The sequence below is a fragment of the Artemia sp. Qi Xiang Cuo genome, chromosome 3, assembly GCF_049724085.1.
Source record: "Artemia sp. Qi Xiang Cuo chromosome 3, ASM4972408v1, whole genome shotgun sequence".
Taxonomy (NCBI): Eukaryota; Metazoa; Arthropoda; class Branchiopoda; order Anostraca; family Artemiidae; genus Artemia; species Artemia sp. Qi Xiang Cuo.
In genome coordinates this window covers 50,113,429-50,135,027 of record NC_142796.1, presented here as the reverse complement: position 1 = coordinate 50,135,027, position 21,599 = coordinate 50,113,429, and the positions used below count along the sequence as shown (strand labels likewise).

General features: G+C 33.5%; 1 protein-coding gene across 1 annotated transcript in view; it reads left to right on the top strand.

Annotated features, from left to right (window-relative positions):
• The window catches only part of LOC148954227 (cytochrome P450 CYP12A2-like), a 65,679-nt gene extending 65,050 nt beyond the window's left edge, over positions 1-629 (top strand). The window contains exon 4 of the mRNA XM_089086202.1: positions 585-629. Coding sequence (XP_088942328.1) covers positions 585-629 — 45 coding nt within the window. The remainder of the gene's footprint in view (positions 1-584) is intronic.
• The last annotated feature ends 20,970 nt before the right edge of the window (positions 630-21,599 follow it).

The window sequence follows — 21,599 nt, the reverse complement described above, 5'->3', positions numbered from 1 at the left end:
ACCATAGTTTATCTATCATGTGACCTGCTACTTTAAAATTATTTTCTAAAATATCATAACTATCGTTTGATTTGGTAATTTGAAATTATTTTCTAGAAAAGCATAACTATCATGTGACTTGGTACTTTGAAATTATTTTCTACAATAGCGTAACTATCATGTGACTTGGTACTTTGAAATTATTTTCTATAATAACGTAACTATCATTTCTGAACGCCTTAGGATAAGAGTCGACTTAGCGCTGTAACGGGAAAAAAATGACAATAAAAATTTACATCTGTGGGATGCGCGTAAATACCCGAAACCATATTTTTAACATTTTCCACCATCGGTGTTCTCGCTGAGTACGAACCCTCTTTGTTATTCGGTTTTTTCCCCCATCTACAAATTCAGTGTCGTACTGGAGAACAACACCCCCCACCCCATGAATTTACTTTTATGACACAACTATTCATGTTTATTTCAGTGTCACCAGGAACATTATTACTACAAAATAAAAAACTAAATTGGGGAAATTTTTTCCAACGTTACGTGACAGTCTATCAAGATTTTTCATTGTTGATTCATCTTTTATTGTATTTTAGGTTGTTGCTATAAATGCGTACTTAAAGCATTGCAGTCAAGTGTGAATGCTGAAGCCTTGAGCCCCTTTGGTAGCCGACAAATCTGGGTGACATTTTATTCGTAGATTACCCGCCCCCTTAAAATAAAGTTTTTTTTAAATCTACTGAGATTCAGATCCATGCGTTCAATGTATAAAATGGGGGACCCACTACCCCTCTCGCTAAACGTGTCCAAAGTTGAAATTAGTTTATTTACCCAGTTGAAAAATTTGTCTTCAAAATCATTTAGAACTGGGTAAAAAGTCTGGTTGCCTGTCGAAAAATGAAAATAAAAAATATCCCCGGATGTCCCCTTTTGTAAGTAAACTTTTTGATTCACTGATGCTTTAATTCCCCCTCGACCACCCCAATTCTGAATCTGAATCTCAATTTTGACTCGAATTTTGTCGATAGAGCTATGGAGAACTTTCACGGGGTCATTTAAAATAATGCCCGTGTTTACCCTGAGGGGGGTAAAATTTACCCTGTATATTTGCAAATGACCTAGATCAGACTCTAACAAATAAAATTAACGCCTTTCAAGGAACATAGTTCTATTTTTATGTCCTGTCCCTGTTTGTTCAGGACTCAATTCACTAATAGTAAAGTTGCTGTTAAAAATGTCCCCGGAAAAATGAGCTGCTGTTGTATTACTACTACTATCTAGACCATTAAGTGGAATGTTGGAGGAGGGTGACAGGGAATTGTCAATAACACCACCATCACTCCTAGTCTGTTCAATCACATTGGGGGGATGTGGCATGAGGTCCCCTAGTACATGTTCCAAGGTGTTGGGGGAAAAATGATTGAGCCAGCCTGTATTGTCCTCTGAGGGAATTTCGTTATGAGGATCCGGTTCAGATGCACTAGTAGCATCACCTAACTGTTCACGCATAAAACTATCTGCCCACCCCGGATCCTCAAGCATGTCAATATCGCAGGTTAAGTCCTCTAGGCTAGCCATTTCCCCAAAAACATCATTAAGGAACCTCCTATGCCACTCCATATTCTCTAGAACTAGTGTAGGTTCATCCCTGAACTCTGCTGGTGGTGACAGAATTGATTCTGTAAATGCACTTGCTTCATCACCCAATGGTGTCGCTGGTAGTGCTATATCTTTAATCTGTAGAAAAAAAGTTTTTATTTTTTATGTTAAATAACCATTATTTTTTTTATATAGTTAATAAACTTTGTCAATTTCTCATAGTCATTGTCCCACCACCACCTGAACAATTAAAAGAAGAAAAAAAAGTTACATTGCCATATGTCTTTCATAATGACAACTGAACATGTTAAAAAAAATATATATTGTTTTAGTCAGGAAAATGTAGTCTTATTCTTAGAGGGCAAGTTAGAACAAGAGAATGATAAAAAAACTAATGGTTTTATTACAAAAAGTTTTTAGAATAAAAATGCAAAATATGGGTCTAATTCGAGTGCTTGACCCTCTTCAATATAACTCTCAATGAAATTTGACAATCGTTCAACTGACGCGGTATGCTGTATGAACAGTTGCTCCTCAGCTTCAGTTAATGGAAACGAATCACATACTTCGGTGGTTGGTTGTGTTACTTTATCAACAATTCAAATTGTCTTATGTCGTGTGGCAACGGCTTTGTATGACGTTGTGGATGTAGTTCACCTGGGCTAAATAAATGATTGTACTAGAAAAGAACTTTTTTTTCTCCATCCATCTAAACAATTAAAGTACACTATAATTGTCTGCTTTTCATTGTTAGAGCCCCCCCCTCTAGGAGAACCCTTGGGAACCGGGAGCTTCCTTCGAGGTAGGAGGATCGATGCCCTTTCGAGTTGGGATATCGAACTTCACAACACTGTTCAAATAGAACAGCCTCAAATTCTTTCTCGAAAGCATCTTTCAACGAAAATAATTGCTTGAATTGAGTTCGCCCCAAAATAATGTTTCTTCGCATCATTGTGAAAGACATAATCGGCGATTATTAAAAAAAGACCTTCTTATCGCAAATACACATCCTGCTACATGAAACCCTACTTAAAATTCAAAGCGGATTAAGTAGCGATGGGAATAATTTGATAGCATCGGATATGCGTAAGGGCTTAGTGCAAATTATACGGCAGTTTTAGAACGATCTGAGAAACAGTGAATTGTTCGTTTTTAAAATAGTTAGTTTTTGTTTAAAAGGAATATTTGAATTATTGCATTAGAATACGTCTTGGTTAGCAGTTAGAACTTAAGGTTTTTTTTTTATAGAAATTAGGGATAAGATATTACAGTGTTGTAAAATTTACTTTATATACAGCTAATGTGGTTAATTAATTAAAATGAAATAGTATTTTTATTTTAGAAACAAATTTAAGTTTGACTCGTCAAAAGCTATGTACCTGAGGAAATTTTGTCTTATTTTTGAAAAAATAAGGAAAAAAATGTATACATTTACAAGTTCTGGCTGCACATCAGATGTCCCTGGCATGGCTTGAAGAGGAGTGTCCCCCCTATCTTGATCTGATGAGACTGAGGCATTATGTGAAGCAGCCCATTCCCTTTTCAACTTCCTTCCAGCTTGTGTTGAGCTAATACTGACGTCAGAGGACACTGGCATTAAAAGGTTTGCATGCTTTGGCTGGTCCAGGTCATGTGTAATTTTGCCAGCACATTTGATAATAGATGACCTTGTTGCTTGCATTAATGCAGGTTTGCTCCATCTCGCTTTCTTTTCCAGAGGGGTATTATAGTACGTATCTTCTTCCTTTAAAAAAAGGGAAAAAATTTTGCGTGAAAAAAAATGCATTTTGGGTTCGGAAAATGCTTCAGTTTATGTTAGACATCTAAAGTAGTGTAAAAAACATCTTGATTTCTAAATCAGGGGTTTTAAATTAATTTTTTGAGCAACTGAGTCTTAATCCGACAAAAACTGGGTTTGCCACGAAATTTTAAAAAACCTTACTTGAGCCTTTTTTTTTTTTTTTTTGCTTCGAAAAAGTTGTAAGATGCTTATCTTTCTGCTAAAAAGCTGGCAGGGAGAATGGGTCCATTTTGATCCTTGGGTCATAAAGATTAAGAATCCACGGATTATTCTGATTTAAACAGGGTGCAATATGTGCCTATTTTTGCATTAAAAAACTGATGTTAAATAGGGGGAGCTGGAGTTTTTTTTTATTCAATTAAATAAATATTTATATTTTCCTTTATTATCAAAATAAAATGCTCATTGTTACAAATTTAGATTTCTTAAAATGATTTTCAGCTCTTAAACTAAGGTAAGCAGCATAGATTCTAAATTGTTTTGGTTCTTCTTCTAAAGACTAAAAGCATCATTAGGCTACTATGATCTAAAATATCACTGAAATACATTTCCCAACAGTACATGGTAACAAACTATAAGTAAGGAGCAAATCAGGCTAATAGTAACTGAAACTCTAAAAAGGAAGCTTTTGTAACAATTAATACATTAAAAGAATCAACATTTTATTCCAATCCAAAATTACCGATAGAAATATAAGCACTTTTTTAAAAAATTGCCCTATTTTCAAAAAACATCACTAAAAAAAAGCCAAAGATCTTGAAAAAAATATCACTTTAATAAAATGGAAGCTTTTTTAACAATTAATACATAAAAGAATCAACATTTTATTCTAATCCCAAATTACCGATCGAAAGCTAAGCAATTTTTCAAAAACATCCCTAAAAAAGGCTCACTGATCTTGATAAAAATCGCACCGTAAATTTCAGCCTATAAGAGAACTATGTAGAGATTTCAGTTCCTGAACAATAGGCTTCTAAGTGCATAAGTACCCTTAGTTCTAGTGTCTGTCTTAAGTAGTCAAAAAGATTAACCAGTACCAAAGTGGCTGTTTCTGCCATTCTATTTTAATGTTTCATATACAATGAACCAAAATCAAAGTGAACATGCCTCTCTTTTTTGAATATTTACTAAAAATGACATACATGGATCATTTAATATTTAATGATGAAGGAAGCTTTTTAAAAGAGGCAACCACACAGTGTAAGGAAAGAATTTCTTCCTTAACTTAATGACGAGACAATTTCTTTTTATTATAATAATGAGAAAATTTTACTCACCAGAAGTTGCTTAGAATTTTACATTTATATGTAAATGTTCACAAAAACAAATGCCAGTAGTGTTAAGTTGAATGAACTATTCAAAACTGATGAAAAACCTAATTTGAAACCTGAATATATACAAAAAATAATTGAATAACAGCGAAACAAGACGCGCTGGTTTTAAAATACAGGTTTATCACTAAAAAAAAGACCTGTATGTACCTTGAACTAGAAATTGCGTAAATCTCGTGGAAAGGTGTTATGCCCTGTAGAAATTTTTACCTATAGGACCAGTATCGCGCAGTTCGCTTTGAAAGGTGTAATGCCCCTGTAGAAATGTTTACCTATATGACCGGTATTACGTAAATCTCTTTGAAAGGTGTAAAGCCCCTGTAGAAATGTTTACCTACCAGAAAAACCTGTTTGGTACGGAGGCGTCATAGAAATGAAACTTCTTACCCTACTAATATATTGCTGATACGCTCTTTTGACAACCGGTATGCATATAGTGAGTTTTGATTTATTCCAACTTCACCTTAAGACTTCCTCTAATTTTCCCCTTAATATCCTCAGCCTTAACAGTGTTCACAGTAGAAATAGTAACTCGAGTACAGTAGTATTAGCGGTTCTAGTAGGAGTAGTAGTAGTAGTAGCGCGCACACACTGCATTTTGGTCAATTGATCATCCCCTCATCATTCCGTAAAAGTTCTAACTAACCACTCTAAGTTAATTTTGAGATGCGCCCTTTTGACAATCCCTATGCACGAAGTGGGTGTTTTGGTTTGGTTCAATACTTCTCAAAACACAACCTGAAAGCTTCATCTGATTGCCCTTGGCCTTTTCAAACAGTCTGTGGTAACGAACTCAAAGTAAGGAGCAACCCGGCTCAATAGTAACTGAAACTCTAAAAAAAGGAATTTTGATACCGATAGATGCATCAAAAGAATCAGATTTTTATGTTGATTTCAAATATATAAGTTTCATCAAGTTTAGTCTTACCCATCAAACGTTACTAACCTGGGAAAATTTGCCTTATTTTTGGAAAAGGGGAAAAACCCTCTAAAAAACTTAGAGCCTTAATGAAAATCATACCATCCGATACAGCGTATCAGAGAACCGTACTGTAGAGGTTTCAAGCTCCTATCTGCAAAAATGTGGAATTTTTTATTTTTTGCCAGAAGAAAGATCACGAATGCGTGTTTATTGTTTGTTTTTTGTTTTTTTCCCCAGGGGTGATAGTATCCACCCAGTGGTCCTAGAATATCGCGGGAGGGCTCATTCAAACAAAAATTAAAGGTTCTAGTGCCCTTGGAGGGCAACTAGGCCCCTCCCAGGCTAATTTTTTTCCCAAAGTCACCCGATCAAAATTTTGAGATAACCATTTTGTTCAGCATGGCCAAAAAATATAACAACTATGTCTTTGAGTATGACTTAATCCCCCACACTCTGCGGCGGAAGGGCTGCAAGTTATGAACTTCGCCCAATGTTTACATATAGTATTGGTTATTGGGAAGTATACAGACACTTTCAGCGGGGAATTTTTTCTGGTTCTGGTAGGGGGGTCGGGTGTTACGTGGGAGGATCTTTCCATGGAGAAAGTTTTCGTGGGGGAAGGAATATTGCTATGAAGGGGGTGCCGGATATCCCAGCATTATTTGAAAAAAAAAAACAATCAGAAATTAAATAAAGAAACAACAAGTTTTTAACTGAAAAACTTTTCAACATCAAAACTTAAGACGAACAGGAAACTATTACGTATATGATTGGATTCGCACCCTGGTCAGTAGCTCGCTCTTTACGCTAAAGTTTTTTTAGTACTTTCATAGGAGCTATTTATTCTAATTAACGGCCTTTGCGATTAAGGGGTCATTCTTAAAGAACTGGAAAAAATTCGAACTTTAGCGTAAAGAGCGAGGTATTGACTAGGGGGCAAAGCCCCTAATATACGTAATAAAACATACGAGCATAGAAGTTCGTTACGTTAGTAGGCTACTATCGTAAGTTACGTATAAATATTACTAATGAAAACGGTCATAAATAAAATTAAACAACTTTCGAGAAAGCCATTTAGCCAAAAAAGTACAGTTAATATACACATTTCGTTTTCATTATTCATGTATGGTGAGCCAAAATCAAAACCTGCGTAAATTTCAAAACGTTCAAAAATTAAATAGAAAAAATTGTTTTTAACATGAAAGTAAGGAGCGACATTAAAACTTAAAACGAACAGAAATTATTCCGTATATGAAAGGGACTGTTCCCTCCTCAACGCCTCGCTCTTTACGCTAAAGTATGACTCTTTCTCACAACTCTATTTTTTAGAACAATAAGACTTTAGCGTAAAAAGCGAGGCATTGAGGAGGGGACAGCCCCTTTCATATACGAAATAATTTCTGTTCGTTTTAAGTTTTAATGTCGCTAATTAATTTCAGGTAAAAAAATTGTTTTTTTGATTTAATTGTACACAAAGGTCAAACATGGCCACGTTTCCCGATAACAAAAACCGAAAGTAAACTATAGGCGAATTGTTTACTTGTATGATGTACCTCCTACCGCTCAAGAAGTTAGGTTATTGCTAATAAAATATACCTAAGTATGATAAAAATATAAAAGTTTAGAAACAAATTTCGGTTATAAATGTTGTACATTAGGTGGGTGGGGTGAAGTACAACGGGTCTGCATGCAAGAATTTTGAAGTAAGAATTATTTTCTGAATTCACACTGTCCAAAAACTTTACCCCCCCCCCCTAATATGCAAATATATAGCCCAAATTATATATTTCCCACCTATCCGTCACTTATATTTGTCTTTTCTCAAGCTAATTTGATAGAAACTAGCGAAAGAAACCGGTTTGCAGTGCGTTAATGCATGAACAACTTGAACAGCAGGGGGCAAATCTTACAAGTACCGCGAAATGTATAACTTACAGCCCTTGTTCCAAGGGCTGTGAGGGTGAGATGTCATCCCTGGAGACATAGTTGTTGGACCTTTCCACTATGCAGAACAAGATGGCTATTTCGAAATTTCGATCGGATGTAGCTTGGAAAAACGCACATGGGAGGGGGTTGGTTGCCCTTAATCACTTTTGACTCTGAAAAAAATGCGCTAGAACTTTCAATTTCCAATCGAATAAGCTCCTTCCGATGTTTCTACGACAACAGTTGTAACGTATCTATATATTTCAACAGTACATTCAACCATACATTCACGCCTACAAGAATATACAGTGTGGTTTCACGTGGAAATTGCAAAAAGCGACCAATCCTTTACCTATAAACTGGCCAATTATGTTTTGAAACAATAGTCAAGGTTGTATAACATTTGAACGGGACAAGAAAACCTACGCCTGAGACACTACAGTTGCACGTGGACATTTTAAAAAGCGAGATATTTATTATAAATTTGGAACAATATCAATCTTTGGAAATGGTTAGTGATAACAAAAATGTTTTGAAGCACATTCAGCATGGCGTGTTTAATTTTTTTCTTATTTTTTTTGGCAATTGACGTTTTTTCTGATAACAAGTACCATTCATTGCGATCATAGCTCTAAAAAAGGGTTCAGCATTTGCGAATTGGATCGTATGAAGGTGGAGAAAAAAAAGGGGGTTTAGCATTTGCGAATTGGACTGTACGAATGATCTTATTTGAATAATATGGAGATGGGTTGATGGCAGAAGGATAGGTGTGTGTTGTCTGAAACCTATGATTTGGGATGTGTGGTTTGCTATTTTGGACTTTTCTGAGCTAGGTTTCTTAGTATTTCGTAGGTCTGTGTTGTCTGAAACTTATGATTTGAGATTTGTTGTTTACTATTTTTGACTTTTCTGAGCTAGGTTTCATAGTCTTTCGTTGGTGTGTGTTGTCTGAAACCTATGATTTGGGATCTTTAGTTTGCAATATCCTGCTTTTCTGAGCTAGGTTTCATAGCCTTTTGTAGGTGAATGTTGTCTAAAACCTATGATTTAGGATACTATTTGGCCTTTTCAGAGCTAGGTTTCTTAGTCTCTCATAGGTGTGTGTTGTCTGAAACCTACAATTTGGGGTGGGTAGTTTGCTATTTCTGGCTTTTCAGAGCAAGGTCTCTTAGTCTTTCATAGGTGTGTGTTGTCTGAAACCTAAAATTTAGGGGGGGTAGTTTGATATTTCTGGCTTTTATCATCTAGGTCTCCTAGTATTTAGTAGGCTTGTGTTGTCTGAAACCAATGATTTGAGATTTTGAAATTAACATATTGAGCTTTGCTGAGATAGGTTTCTTAGTATTTCTTTGGTGTGTGTTGTCTGAAACTTATGATTTGGGATGTTTAGTTTGCTATTTCCGGCTTTTATGAGCTAGGTCTCTTAGTATTTCTTAGGTGTGTGTTGTCTGAAACTTATGATTTGGGGTGTGTAATTTGCTATTTCCGACTTTTCTTAGCCAGATTTCTTAGTATTTCGTAGGTGTGTGTTGGCTGAAACCTATGAGTTGGGATCTTTAGTTTGCAATATCCTGCTTTTCTGAGCTTGGTTTCATAGCCTTTTGTAGGCGTGTGTTGTCTGAAACCTATGATTTGGGATGCTATTTGGGCTTTTCAGAGCTAGGTTTTTTAGTCTCTCATATGTGTGTGTTGTCTGAAACATACAATTTGGGGTGGGTAGTTTGCTATTTCTGGCGTTTCAGAGCTAGGATTCTTAGTCTCTCATAGGTGTTTGTTGTCTGAAACCTATACTTTGGGGTGGGTAGTTTGCTATTTCCGGCTTTTATGAGCTAGGTCTCCTAGTATTTCGTAGGTGTGTGTTATCTGAAACCTTAGATTTGGGGTATGTAAATTACTATTTCGGGCTTTTCTGAGCTAGATTTCTTAGTCTTTCGTTGGTGTGTGTTGTCTGAAACTTATGATTTGGGATCTGATTTTGGATGTGTATTAATAATGTATCATAATATATTTTTGTATTAATATTCTACATAGAATTATTTCATTAAAAATATTACATTGTTATGTGTTCATTATTTTTATAGTAAGCTAGCATATCAACCGTTTAGAATGTCTAATAAAACATCGGAGATGTAAGAAAAGGAATTTGCATACATCTATTGTCAGACACATGGGATAACATTGACAAAATCTAGCTATCAGAACGTTTAAATTCATTATCAACATCCATTGTTGGATATGTCATTATGTCATTATGAAAAAATTGTAAGTAAGTAAGTAAGTAAGTAAGTAACAAACTCTTTCTTGAATTCACCACTTGGATACACAATGCAGAAATTTAATTCAGGAAATTATGAAAAAAAATTGAACAAACTCTTTATTAACATTCATTATCGATTGAAGTCGCTTCCTAGACAGACAATACAGCAATTTCACAAAATCTAAGTATAAGAGTGATTAAATTCTATATCAACATCCATTTCTCGGATACATAGGAAAAAGTTGGCAAAATCTAAGTGTTAGAGTGAATAAATTTTATTTATCAACATCTTTTGTCAGATACATCGAATAGAATTGACAGAATCTAAGTGTCAGAGTGAATAATTTTTTGTTATCAACATCCTTTGTCAGATACATCAAATAAAATTGACAAAATCTAAATTTCAGAATGAATAAATGATTTAACAACATCCTTTATCGGATATGTTGGATAAAATTGACAAAATCTAAGTATCAGAGTGACTAAATTCTATATCAGCGTCCTTTTCTCGGATACATAGTATAAAATATCTGATAAAATTGACAAACTCTAAGTATCAGATTGATTAAATTCTATATCAACATCCATTTCTCAGGTACGTGGGATAACATTGACAAAATCTAGGTGTCAGAATGAATAAATTCTTTATCAATATCCATTGTTGGATATGTCATTATGTTATTATGAAAAAATTGTAAGTAAGTAAGTAAGTACGTAAGTAACAAATTCTTTTTTGAATTCACCTCTTGGAAACATAATACAGAAATTTAATTCAGAAAATTATGAAAAAAAATTGAGCTCATTCTTTATTAACATTCATTATCGATTGAAGTCGCTTCCTAGACAGACAATACGGCAATTTTACAAAATCTAAGCATAAGAGTGATTAAATTCTATATCAACATCCATTTTTCGGATACATAGGAAAAAGTTAACAAAATCTAAGTCTTAGAGTGAATAAATTTTATTTATCAACATCTTTTGTCAGATACATCGGATAAAATTGACAGAATCTAAGTGTCAGAGTGAATAATTATTTTTATCAACATCCTTTGTCAGATACATCAAATAAAACTGACAAAATCTAAATTTCAGAATGAATAAATGCTTTAACAACATCCTTTATCGGATATGTCGGATAAAATTGACAAAATCTAAGTATCAGAGTGACTAAATTCTATATCAGCATCCTTTTCTCGGATACATAGGATAAAATGTCGGATAAAATTGACAAAATCAAAGTATCAGAATTGATTTTTTATCAACATCTTTTATCAGTTACAACAATTATAATTAACAAAATCTAAATATCAGAGTGAATAAATGCTTTTTCAGCATCCTTTGTCAGATATGTTGAATAAAATATGCAAAGTCGACATAGCTTTATTTCATTTTTTAAGGTTAATTTAGACGAGGTTACGTGCACGCACGTGCACGTAACCTCGATGTTGATAAAAAATCAATCTGATACTTAGATATTGTCAATTTTATTAGATATTTTACCCTATGTATCCGAGAAAAGGATGCTGATATAGAATTTAGTCACTCTGATACTTAGATTTTGTCAATTTCATCCGACATATCCGATAAAGGATGTTGTTAAAGCATTTATTCATTCTGAAATTTAGATTTAGTCAGTTTTATTTGATGTTTCTGACAAAGGATGTTGATAAAAAAAATTATTTACTCTGACACTTAGATTCTGTCAATTTTATTCGATGTATCTGACAAAAGATGTTGATAAATAAAATTTATTCACTCTAAGACTTGGATTTTGTTAACTTTTTCCTATGTATCCGAGAAAGGGATTTTGATATAGAATTTAATCACTCTTATACTTAGATTTTGTGAAATTGTTGTATTGTCTGTCTAGGAAGCGACTACAATCGATAATGAATGTTAATGAAGAATTTGTTCAATTTTTTTTTGTTCATAATTTCCTGAATTAAATTTCTGTATTGTGTATCCAAGTGGTGAATTCAAGAAAGAGTTTGTTACTTACGTACTTACTTACTTACTTACTTACTTACTTACTTACATACAATTTGTTTTCATAATGACATATCCAACAACGGATGTTGATAAAGAATTTATTCATTCTGATACCTAGATTTTGTCAATGTTATCCCACGTACCTGAGAAATGGATGTTGATATAGAATTTAATCAATCTGATACTTAGATTTTGTCAATTTTATTAGATATTTTATCCTATGTATCCGAAAAAAGGATACTGATATAGAATTTAGTCACTATGATACTTAGATTTTGTCAATTTTATCCAACATATCCGATAAAGGATGTTGTTAAAGCATTTATTCATTCTGAAATTTAGATTTTATCAATTTTATTTGATGTATCTGACAAAGGATGTTGATGAACAAAATTATTCACTCTGACACTAAGATTCTGTCAATTCTATTCGATGTATCTGACAAAAGATGTTGATAAATAAAATTTATTCACTCTAACACTTAGATTTTGCCATCTTTTTCCTATGTATCCGAGAAATGGATGTTGATATAGAATTTAATCACTCTTATACTTAGATTTTGTGAAATTGCTGAATAGTCTGTCTAGGAAGCGACTTCAATCGATAATGAATGTTAATAAAGAATTTGTTCAATTTTTTTTTCATAATTTCCTGAATAAAATTTCTGTATTGTGTATCCAAGAGGTGAATTCAAGAAAGAGTTTGTTACTTACTTACTTACTTACTTACTTACTTAGAATTTTTTCATAATGACATATCCAAAAATGGATGTTGATAAAGAATTTATTCATTCTGATACCTATATTTTGTCAGTCTTATCCCATGTGTCTGACAATAGATGTATGCAAATTCCTTTTCTTACATCTCCGATGTTTTAATAGACATTCTAAACGTTTGACATGCCGGCTTACTCTAAAAATGATGAACACATAACAATGTAATATTTTTAATGAAATAATGCTAGGTAGAATATTAATACAAAAATATATTATGATACATTTTTAATATCAATGATTAACTTTGGACATTTTGAATATGTTCCATAAAATAGTTCACCATGTTCGCTCTTGATATAGTAGCTATTGTCTTCTCTTAGTTCGTAATCAGTAGAATAATCAATATTCCATTTTGAGTCATTTACAATTTTTACTTGTGTCTCATCAACAGGCTCAATATGCTTTTCGTCTTTGGTATTATTTGGTTCATTGACTGTTTGATCAATGGCAGTAACGTTTGCTGGTGCTTTGTTTTTCATCGATTCATCTTTATATTCCATAGTGATATTTTCTGACAATGCCCTTTTTATTTTTCTGGCAATTTCACTGTCTATTATCACATTATTTTTACACAGGTAACAGTTTCGGCACGTAGACAAGATATGGTTTAAGATATTAGTAGAAGAGTAGGCCTTTCTTTTATTGACCTTCCGTTGAATGCTAATACCCGAAAGCTGACGATAAGTTGTATCAGTAGGTTATATGTTACCTGCAACAGTAGCAAGGAATTGTCCTCTATCATCAAAAATTATTTTTATGTTGGTATTCTCTTTGAGTGCAGTCATCTCTGGAGATCTCAATCTCGCATAACCACCATCATAAGAGTTGAATTTTTTCGCTACTCCAAAGAAATTTAATTCCTTATTGTCATGACAATGCATGCATACATTTACAATAGCGCTACCACTTGTACTTGTTTCGTAGTTTAATTAATTTTCCTTGTCGGCATTCAATGCTACAATAACCTTGTTATGTGAACACACTTTATTAAAATGCTCCATCTTCACTTTTTTTTCAAAAGATATGACTTATGTGTTTATCGTTCTACCGCGTAAGAAATACTGATTTAATAAATGCAATAGACTAGGTAGTGTCGATAACCGGACATAGAATACCAGTGGGAAAGCCACATCATGTCTCTGACCAATCTTAGAGCACGATTGTTAGAACCGTAAGCATATTTTGTCATTTTAAGATACGTACAAAAAAAAATAAAAAAATAAATAAAAGTTGAATAATTTCGAAGTTTTAGAAAATAGTTCGTTTTTATGAAAAAAATATTGAGTTAGAACCATCAGTCCTCATCATTGTGAGTATCCAAAACTGGACTTAAGTTTCACATTTGAACTAGAGAATTGTATTTTCCATTATTTTCTTACAAGAAACTAGAGTTTACGGTCAAAAACCCTTATTAGCTCAGATTTTGCGGAAATAGTTTTTTTTCGATCCAAAAATAGACTTAAGTTTCACATTTGAACCAGAGAATTGTATTTTACATAATTTTTTTTCAAAAAGCTAGAGTTTACGGTCATAATCCCTTATTAGCTCAGATTTTATAGAAATAGTTTATTTTTCGATCCAAAACTGGACTTAAGTTTCACCTATGAGTCAACGAAATGTATTTTCCATAATTTTCTTAAACAAAACTAGAGTTTACGGTCAAAAACCCTTATTAGCTCAGATTTTACGGAAATAGTTTATTTTTCGATCCATAACTGGACTTAAGTTTCACATTTGAACCAGAGAATTGTATTTTCCATAATTTTCTTACAAAAAACTAGAATTTACGGTCAAAAACCCTTATTAAGTCAGATTTTATAGAAATAGTTTATTTTTCGATCCATAACTGGACTTAAGTTCCACCTATGAGCCAACGAATTGTATTTTTCATAATTTTCTTACAAAAAACTAGAGTTTACGGTCAAAAACCCTTATTAGCTTTGATTTTACGGAAATAGTTTTATTTTGCGATCCAAAATGGATCTAATGTTCACATTTGAACCAGAGAAGTATTTTCCATAATTTTCTTACAAAAAACAAGAGTTTACGATTAAAAACCCTTATTAGCTCAGATTTTACGGAAAAAGTTTTATTTTTCGATCCAAAATGGACTTAAGTTTTACATTTGAACCAGAGAATTGTATTTTCCATAATTTTCTTATAAGAAACTAGAGTTTACGGTTAAAAGCCCTTATTAGCACAGATTTTACAGAAATAGTTTATTTTTCGATTCATAACTGGACTTAAGTTTCACATTTGAACCAGGGAATTGTAATTTCCTTAATTTTCGTACGAAAACTTGAGTTTATGGTCAAAAGCCCTTATTAGCTTAGATTTTATAGAAATAGTTTATTTTTCGATCCATAACTGGACTTAAGTTTCACCTATGAGTCGACGAAATGTATTTTCCATAATTTTCTTACACAAAACTAGAGTTTACGGTCAAAAACCCTTATTAGCTCAGATTTTGCGGAAATAGTTTATCTTTATAGGTTTCAGAAAACACATACCTACCAAAGACTAAGAAACCTATCTAATAAAAGCCAGATATAGCAAATTAACCATCCCAAATCATAAGTTTCAGACAACACACACCTACGAAATACTAAGAAACCCTAGCTCAGAAAAGCCCGAAATAGTAATTTACATATCCCACATCATAGGTTTCAGACAACACACAGCTACAAAATGCTAGGAGACCTAGTTCATAAAAGCCGGAAATAGCAAATTACACAGCTCAAATCATAAGTTTCAGACAACACACACCTACAAAATACAAAGAAACCTAGCTCAGCAAATTCAAAAATAGCAATCTACACACCCCAAATCATAAGTTTCAGACAACACACACCTATGAAAGGCTAAGAAATCTAACTCAGCAAAGTCAAAAATAGCAAACTACACATCCCAAATCATAAGTTTCAGACAACACACACCAAGGAAAGACTAAGAAATCTAGCTCAGAAAAGCCCGAAATAGTAATTTACATACCCCAAATCATAAGTTTCAGACAACACACACCTACGAAATACTAGGAGAGCTAGCTCATAAAAGCCTGAAATAGCAAACTACCCACCCCGAATTGTAGGTTTCAGACAACACACACCTATGAGAGACTAGGAAACCTAGCTCTGAAAAGCAAGAAATAGCAAACTACCCACCCCAAATTGTAGGTTTCAGACAACACATACCTATGAGAGACTAAGAAACCTAGCTCTGAAAAGCCCAAATAGCATCCCAAATCTTAGGTTTCAGACAACACACACCTACAAAAGGCTATGAAACCTAGCTCAGAAAAGCAGGATATTGCAAACTAAAGATCCCAAATCATAGGTTTCAGACAACACACCTACGAAATACTAAGAAATCTGGGTAAGAAAAGTCGGAAATGCTAAATTACACACCCCAAATCATAAGTTTCAGACAACGCACACCTACGAAATAGAAAGGATCCTTAGTTCAAAAAAGCCCGAAATAGCACTTTACATACTCCAAATGCTAACTTTCAGACAATCCACACATACGAAATACTAGGATACCTAGCTCATAAAAGCCGGAAATAGCAAACTACACACCCCAAATCATAGGTTTCAGACAACACACACCTATGAGAGACTAAGAAATCTAGCTCAGAAAAGCCCGAAATAGTAATTTGCATATCCGCAAATCATAAGTATCAGACAACACACACCTACGAAGTACTAGGATACCTAGCTCATAAAAGCCGGAAATATCAAAGTACACAACTCAAATCATAAGTTTCAGACAACGCACACCTACGAAATACAAAGAAATCTAGCTCGGCAAAGTCAAAAATAGCAAACTACACATCCCAAATCATAAGTTTCAGACAACACACACCTATGAAAGGCTAAGAAATTTAACTCAGCAAAGTCAAAAATAGCAAACTACAAATCCCAAATCATAAGTTTCAGACAACACACGCCAACGAAAGACTAAGAAATCTAGCTCAGAAAAGCCCGAAATAGTAATTTACATACCCCAAATCATAAGTTTCAGACAACACACACCTATGACATACTAGGAGACCTAGCTCATAAAAGCCAGAAATAGCAAACTAACCACCCCAAATTGTAGGTTTCAGACAACATACACGTATGAGAGACTAGGAAACCTAGCTCTGAAAAGCCAGAAATAGCAAACTACCCACCCCAAATTGTAGGTTTCAGACAACACAAACCTATGAGAGACTAAGAAACCTAGCTCTGAAAAGCCCAAATAGCATCCCAAATCATAGGTTTCAGACAACACACACCTACAAAAGGTTATGAAACATAGCTCAGAAAAGCAGGATATTGCAAACTAAAGATCCCAAATCATAGGTTTCAGACAACACACACCTACGAAATACTAGGAGACCTAGCTCATAAAAGCCGGAAATAGCAAATTACACATCTCAAATCATAAGTTTCAGACAGCACACACCTACGACATACTAAGAAACCTAGCTCAGCAAAGTCAAAAATAGCAAACTACACACCCCAAATCATAAGTTTCAGACAACACACACCTATGAAAGGCTAAGAAATTTAACTCAGCAAAGTCAAAAATAGCAAACTACAAATCCCAAATCATAAGTTTCAGACAACACACGCCAACGAAAGACTAAGAAATCTAGCTCAGAAAAGCCCGAAATAGTAATTTACATACCCCAAATCATAAGTTTCAGACAACACACACCTATGAAATACTAGGAGACCTAGCTCATAAAAGCCAGAAATAGCAAACTAACCACCCCAAATTGTAGGTTTCAGACAACATACACGTATGAGAGACTAGGAAATCTAGCTCTGAAAAGCCAGAAATAGCAAACTACCCACCCCAAATTGTAGGTTTCAGACAACACACACCTATGAGAGACTAAGAAACCTAGCTCTGAAAAGCCCAAATAGCATCCCAAATCATAGGTTTCAGACAATACACACCTACAAAAGGCTATGAAACCTAGCTAAGAAAAGCAGGATATTGCAAACTAAAGATCCCAAATCATAGGTTTCAGACAACACACACCTACGAAATACTAAGAAATATGGCTAAGAAAAGTCGGAAATAGCAAATTATACACCCCAAATCATAAGTTTAAGACAGCACACACCTACGAAATACTAAGAAATCTTAGTTCAAACAAGCCCGAAATAGTAATTTACATACTCCAAATCATAAGTTTCAGACAACACACACCTACGAAATACTAGGAGACCTAGCGCATAAAAGCCGCAAATAGCAAACTACACATCCCAAATCATAAGTTTCAGACAACACACACCATCGAAAGACTAAGAAATCTAGCTCAGAAAAGCCCGAAATAGTAATTTACATACCCCAAATCATAAGTTTCAGACAACACACACCTACGAAATACTAGGAGACCTAGCTCATAAAAGCCAGAAAAAGCAAACTACCCACCCCAAATTGTAGGTTTCAGACAACACACACCTATGAGAGACTAAGAAACCTAGCTCTGAAAAGCCAGAAATAGCAAACTACCCACCCCAAATTGTAGGTTTCAGGCAACAAACACCTATGAGAGACTAAGAAACCTAGCTCTGAAAAGGCCAAATAGCATCCCATATAATAGGTTTTAGATAACACACACCTACAAAAGTCTTTGAAGCTTAGCTCAAAAAAGCAGGATATTGCAAACTAAAGATCCCAAATCATAGGTTTCACACAACACACACCAGCAAAAGACTAAGAAACATAGCTCCGAAAAGTCAAAAATAGCAAACTGCATATCCCAAATCATAGGTTTCAGACAACACACACCTATCCTTCTGCCATCAACCCATCTCCATATTATTCAAATAAGATCATTCGTACAGTCCAATTCGCAAATGCTAAACCCCCTTTTTTTATCCACCTTCATACGATCCAATTCGCAAATGCTAAACCCTTTTTTTAGAACTATGATCGCAATGAATGGTACTTGTTATCAGAAAAAACATCAATTGCCAAAAAAAAGAAAAAAAATAAAACACGCCATGCTGAATGTGCTTCAAAACATGTTTGTTATCGTTAAACATTTCCAAAGATTGATATTGTTTCATATTTATAATAAATATCTCGCTTTTTAAAATGTCCACGTGTAACTGTAGTGTCTCAGGCGTAGGTTTTCTTGTCCCGTTCAAATCTTATACAGCCTTGACTATAGTTTCAAAACATGCTTGGCCACTTTATAGGTAAAGGATTTGTCGCTTTTTGCAATGTCCACGGGAAACCACACTGTATATTCTTGTAGGCTTGAATGTAAGCTTGAATGTATGCTTGAAATATATAGATACGTTACTACTGACAACTCCTTCCGTACGAAGTGCCTTGGCCAAAAAAGGCAAAAAAATACTTTGCGCCCACTTCGCTCTTTACTTAGGAGTCCTATTGCGCTGCCTATGATTCAATAATTAGAAATTTTTATATTCATTTTCCTTCATTAGTTATTTGTACCTTACGCATTAAATTTTGACACCTGGGAGCTTCTTCCAGTGAGTTATTTTGTCATTTGTCCCTTTCTTCCCTGACTGCCTCCTCTTTTTCTTTCTTTTCAATTTCCTCCCTGTTTCCGTTTTCTTTCCTTTCTATCTGCTTACGCTTTTGTTCCCTAGCCATTCTTTTACCTCTCAGAATTTGTCTCTTTTCACCTTTTTTTGTCTGTCTCTTATTTTTGGGCCACACAATTCATAAATTGCATAAAATCCTAGCTGTTAGATTTTTCTGACCTCTACCCTGCTAGTTATTGAGCTAATACAATTTTGACATTTATCCTCTCGAAGTTAAACTTGTATCACATTATCCGGGTGTGTATTTTCTTTCCCAACTGGCCTGAACCCTTTGGACTGATCTCCTTCATGTTTTTCTCTCAACTACTAGGTGAATTCCAAGTCTTTTAATTGATTAATTAAAAAAAAACTTTCCGAAAAATATGTTTTTCAAAGAAAAGTAAAGGCCATTTTAAAATTAACCTCAGTATATACAAATACCTTTTAAAATTCAAACTCAAAACGACCAGAAATTACTATTAAAGAATAAATGAAACCCAAAACGAACAGAAATTAAATAAACAATCATAGCAAAAAAGATACAACAAGTAATAATATAAATGAATAAATAGATCTTAAAGCGAGTAATGATTAGATTGAATATGAAAATCTAGCTTAAAACGAAAACAAATATTCTGCTATTAAAGTATAAATGAAACTTAAAACGAACATAAATTAAATAAACAATCAATGCAAACAAAACATACAATATATATTAATGTAAATGAATAAATAAATCTTAAAACGAGTGAAACTTAAATTGAATATGCAAATCCAGTTTGAATCGAATAAAAATAACTACAAACAAGAGTTTGGGTATCGTCTCACTGCAGAAGCCTAAAACCTACTGCGTCATTGGCCCTTTACTGAAAACAATTCTTTGAAATATTTTCACTTTTGTATCTTTAAGAAATCAAAAATTAATTAAGATTATATGTATATTAAATTGACAATGCACAATTTTTTTCGGTAAACTCATTTGAATTTTTTTTTCAGTTAAGTAAAAGTTGTATTCTGGCTTTTAGAAAGCATAGGGGTTTTGAACCCTACTCACATTAATTTATGGTCGTTTATCTAATATTTATTTTAATTTTGGTTCGTTTTGGGTTTCATTTATTTATTGATACTGATTTGGGGTAGTTATATGCTTGGTAGATTATATGATAGTCCGGACGCCAGGTGTTGAAAATGTGAACCATACCACGACGGAATGGGGCTGCTACGAGAATTAGCCTACCCTCCACCCCCTAAATTGACCATGCAGATTCAAAAATACCAATGGCACTTGCTTGCGAGTGGTGAACACTCCGAAATTTGACGTTTTATTATATTTTGGTGTTTCAAGCAAGAAAATACATGTTCCACAAAATTTGAGGTGCAGTTTTCCGCTCAAATAGAAATGCCTAGAAGCCATAGAATGTTTTCATAACAAACTTACACGATTAGTTAAAAAAGAATGGCACAGTTAAAAAAAAAAATGGCAAAACTTTATGAGTCTTGAACAGTCTTGGAAAGTATAAACAAAATCAAATTGAATATTAGATATATAATGATATTAATTGTTGAAAGATCAATCAGTTCAAGTTTTTTTTTCACTGTAATTTTTATTTTCATTTTCAATGCTGTAAGAACTGGGAAATAATAAATTTGTAATATACGAGTAATTCGTTCTCAGTGAAGCACCAATGACGCAGAAGGCTTTAGGTTTTTACAGTTAAAGAAGAGGGCAGTATCCAAATTGTTTTTGTAGTGAAACTATATTTGTCTTGACTAATCTTGAAAAAAACTAGTAAGGCAAAATGAATATTTGATATACAATAATATTAGTTGCCAAAAGCTCTCAGTTCAAAATGTGACCTTAATTTTAATATTTACTGTAAATTTTAAGTACAAAAACAAATATTTGTAATATAATTCGTTTTCAGTAAAGCGCCAATGACGCAGTAGGTTTTAGGCTTCTGTAGTGAGACGATACCCAAACTCTTGTTTGTAGTTATTTCTATTCGATTCAAACTTGATTTGCATATTCAATTTAAGTTTCACTCGTTTTAAGATTTATTTATTCATTTACATTAATATATATTGTATGTTTTGTTCTCATTGATTGTTTATTTAATTTCTGTTCGTTTTAAGTTTCATTTATACTTTAATAGCAAAATATTTGTTTTCGTTTTAAACTATATTTTCATATTCAATCCAAGCATTACTCGCTTTAAGATCTATTTATTCATTTATATTATTACTTTTTGTATGTTTTTTGCTATGATTGTTTATTTAATTTCTGTTCGTTTTGGGTTTCATTTATTCTTTAATAGTAATTTCTGGTCGTTTTTAGTTTGAATTTTAACATGTATTTGCATCTCCTGAGGTTAATTTTAAAATGGCCTTTACTTTTCTTTGAAAAACTTATTTTTAGGAAAGTTTTTTTTAATTAATTTTTGTTCGTTTTTGAT